The sequence below is a fragment of the Corvus kubaryi genome, unplaced genomic scaffold (assembly GCF_017639235.1).
Source record: "Corvus kubaryi isolate FWS band 111438036 unplaced genomic scaffold, C.kubaryi_AGA036_p1.0 split1-37355, whole genome shotgun sequence".
In the NCBI taxonomy this organism is placed as follows: Eukaryota; Metazoa; Chordata; class Aves; order Passeriformes; family Corvidae; genus Corvus; species Corvus kubaryi.
The window spans coordinates 2,658,219-2,661,704 of record NW_024582078.1 but is presented as its reverse complement, the minus strand read 5'-3'; the positions used below and the strand labels follow the sequence as shown (position 1 = coordinate 2,661,704).

General features: G+C 58.3%; 1 protein-coding gene across 1 annotated transcript in view; it reads left to right on the top strand.

Annotated features, from left to right (window-relative positions):
* The first annotated feature begins 437 nt into the window (after positions 1 to 437).
* The window catches only part of DSTYK (dual serine/threonine and tyrosine protein kinase), a 17,228-nt gene continuing 14,179 nt past the window's right edge, over positions 438 to 3,486 (top strand). The window contains exon 1 of the mRNA XM_042013415.1: positions 438 to 551. Within this exon, the coding sequence (XP_041869349.1) occupies positions 525 to 551 (27 nt within the window). The 5' untranslated portion in view covers positions 438 to 524. The remainder of the gene's footprint in view (positions 552 to 3,486) is intronic.

Genomic DNA, 3,486 nt, shown 5'->3' with positions numbered 1-3,486 from the left:
TATAAATAAACTACATCTCCCGGCGCGCCTCGCGCGCAGGGTGCGCCCGGCCTCCTCCCCCTTTGCCCTGCGGCGTGCCGATAAAGGTTCCGGGCACACGCAGCGCGGCTGGTGGAGGCACTTCCCCTCGGGAGAAGGCGGCGGCCGCGGGGGTCGGGGAGGCGGGAGGGGCGGGGGGGGGGGGGGGGTCGGGAGGCGCGGACCCCCCCCGCCCCGGGAGGCGAGGAAAACCTCGGGGAGGTTCCTCCCGGAATCGGCGGCAGCCCTGGCAGGGCCCGAGTGCGGCCCGCGGTGGGGAGGGGATAGCGGGGCGGACTCGGAGGACATGGAGGGCGAGGGGGCCCCGTCATGGCGGGGTGCCGCCGGGGCCGTGCGGGAGCTCTGCCGCTCCTTCGGCCACTACAACCGGCACCTGGCGCGGCTGCAGCACAACCTGCGAGAGACCAAGAGGTTCTTCCGCGACGTCAAACACTCCCAGGGACACCCCTTCGCCTCGGCGCCCGCCGGCGACGGCCCCCGCTCCGATGGGGATGGGGGTCCCGGGGACGGCGGTGAGAAAGGGGCGGGGGCGGGCGGGGAGCGGAGCGGGCGGGGCCGGGGAGGCCTCGCCGGGGTGGGAGGGGTGAGGGTGAGGGGTCTGTGGGGGTGAGCGGAGGTCTCTGGGGGTGCTTGTGGGGGTTGCGGTGCGCTGCGAAGTGTCCAGCGTGGGGGCGGACGCGGCGTCTCCAATGGGGGTTCCAGAGCTGGGGGTGCCTTGAGGGTGTGAGAGGCTTCTTGGGGTGAAGCGTGGAGGGCAGGGGGTGATTTAGGGGAGATTTAGCAAGGATATGAGGAAAATGTTCTTCCCCCAGAGAGTGCTGGGCACTGCCCAGGCTGCCCAGGGAATGGGCAAGGCCCCGAGGCTGCCAGAGCTCCAGGAGCGCTTGGACAGCGCTGCCAGGGATGCCCAGGGTGGGATTTTGGGGTGTCTGGGCAGGGCCAGGAGCTGCATCCGTGATCCCTGTGGGTCCCTTCCAGCTCAGGATATCCCTTGGTTTGATGATGGGGACCCTCTCCCTGACCCGCACCTGCAGCCGCGCAGGGAGGGGCGGCTGGGAAGAGGCAGCACCTGGAGCGGGTGGGATGAGGGGCTGGCGTTCCCTGGGGCCTGCTTGTCCCGGAGTTGCGTGCCAAGAGTGGCTTCATTCAGCGGCTCTCTGGTCATCTGCTGCTGTTGACAAACAAGAGCTGCGGGTGGAACCTCTCCTGCCACGTGCAGGACTTGGTCTTCCCATAAGACTGTCTTGTGAGAGGAGTTTGGTGTGACGTGAAGCACCCATAAAGATCATCTCCATTCATTCCCGAATGCCTCCTGAGTCATCTCTTGGCTACTTGACCAGGATTCTTCTCCCCGCTTGTCTCGTGCTCCCAAGTTGTGGTTCTGTGTTTGAAGTGTTGAGTTTTTCTGTCTGTGTGTTAAAAAAAACACTGGGTGTTTCTGGCTGACTTGGGGTTAATTTTCCCCTTGTGGTGCTGTGGAGTTGTAGCTGGGAAGGTGTTGGGAACACCAGCAGGATTTTGGGAAGTGGCTGCTTCTCCCTCTCACTGGGCTGGGTGGGGAGGGAGATTTTGGGAAGGGGCAGAGCCAGGACAGGTGAACCTGTGATGTTGGAGTTTGGGGTTGTTCCGCCTGGAGAAGAGAAGGATTTGGGGTGACCTGAAGGAGCTGATGAGAAAGAGAGGGAAGGTTTCCAAGGGATGGAGTGCTGGAGGGCAGGGCTAGATGGGATTTTGGGACCAAATCCTTCCCTGTGAGGGTGGTGAGGCCCTGGGATGGAATTCCCAGAGAAGCTGTGGCTGCCCCTGGATCCCTAGAAGTGCCCAAGGCCAGGCTGGACGGGGCTTGGATCAAACTGGGATAGTGGAAGGTGTCCTTCTTCCCCTGGGGAGATCTTTAGGTGTCAGAAGGTTTAAGGAGCACGGTTTTCCTTGACTTTTTCTCAGAATCCACCCTCTAGGCGGTACCAAAGGGAGAGGAATTTTGTCCAAGGACTTCTGCAGGGTGAGTTTTGTGCAACACAAAGGGAAATGCGGAGTGGAGTGGACGGGACGCAACACCCGGGGCTTGGAATGGGCAAATAAACCCTGGGAGCAAACGTGGATGTCTTGGAAACCAAACAGACGGGAAGGGTTTGCCTGTGAGGCACCTGCAGAGCTGATCCAAATTCCCTTTGGATCAGCTTCCCAACGCAGCCTGGGCTGCTCTGGCCACAAACAGGGCTGAGTATCTGCTGAGTAGCAGCCCTGACCCCTCAGCAGAGCCAGGGCTGGCGCTTCAGGCAGCAAATAAATCCTTTTATTTCTCTCTTTCCCTGCTCGGAGGGTGACAGACTCTCCATCCATCACTCAAAGATGGTTACTCTGAGGTTACTCGTGGTAGCAGAACTCAGCGGAATCCCAGGGCAGTCACTGCCTTGCAGCTACTGTTTGTGAGGGAAGGGAAAGTCTTGTTTGCTCTGTCTGCCCTTCCGAGGGAGTCAGCAGAATCCTGTCTGTGCTCCAGCTCTTCCCAGGCAGGAATTGCCTTTTGGGAATGTTTTCCTCGAGGGTTGTGACAATCCTCGAGGTTTTTGGGTTCTTGGGGAGCTGTAAAAACCAAGCTGGAATGAAGAGCTCGCAGTATAAAATAGGTCAAGGCACTAAGGAAAAATCCAAAAATCAAGTGATTTTCAGCTAATTGGGGTTGTTCCCGGTGCTCTGTAACAGTTTGAACTCTCTGCCCTGGAAGCCTGAGGGGTTTGCAGGTTTCTTTTGCTTTGTTTGAGGAATTTTTGAGAAAATCCCCCGGAGTTTTGGGCAGCAACTGGGGCTTCCCTTAATGTTGTGTCATAGGGGAAAGCCCTGAGCTCAGCTTCCCTAAATAAATGTATTTTTTAGGGAGTTATCCAGAGGGTTTGGAGGCGTTTTCCTGCTGATCTCTGCTGACTGAGGGCTCTGTCCTGTTCAGGTGTGACTGCTCTGCTGGCATCACTGTGATCCCCTAAAGATCAGGGCTCCTTTTGGGGGTCAAAAGTTGGATTTGAGAGCAGTGGAGAGCTTGGTTGGGGTGGGATTTGTGGAATAACTCCTCAGGGAGATGAAAGGCGGCACTTCCCAAGGAGCTTCGGAGGATGGAATTTGGTTCCGCAGCCTTTGGAGCGGCTGAAGTTGGAATTCTTTGGATTTGTTTTCTGCTGGAGTTAACACCTCTGTGCAGATGCGGAACTAAATCGGGTTTGTTTCGAATTCCAGACTGGTTTGGGTTGGAAAGGACCTTAAATCCCATCCAGCCCCACACATTCCGCTGTCCCAGCTTGCTCCAGGCCGGCTTTGGCCACCTCAGGCTGTACAAATGTGCTGAGGTGGTCAAAGCCTGCTGGAAGTCACGGCAGCAGCTCAGAAATGGCAGCAATGCTTGGAAAACCCTCAATATTTGGGATAACAGGGTCTGGCTGTCCTTGGGCACCG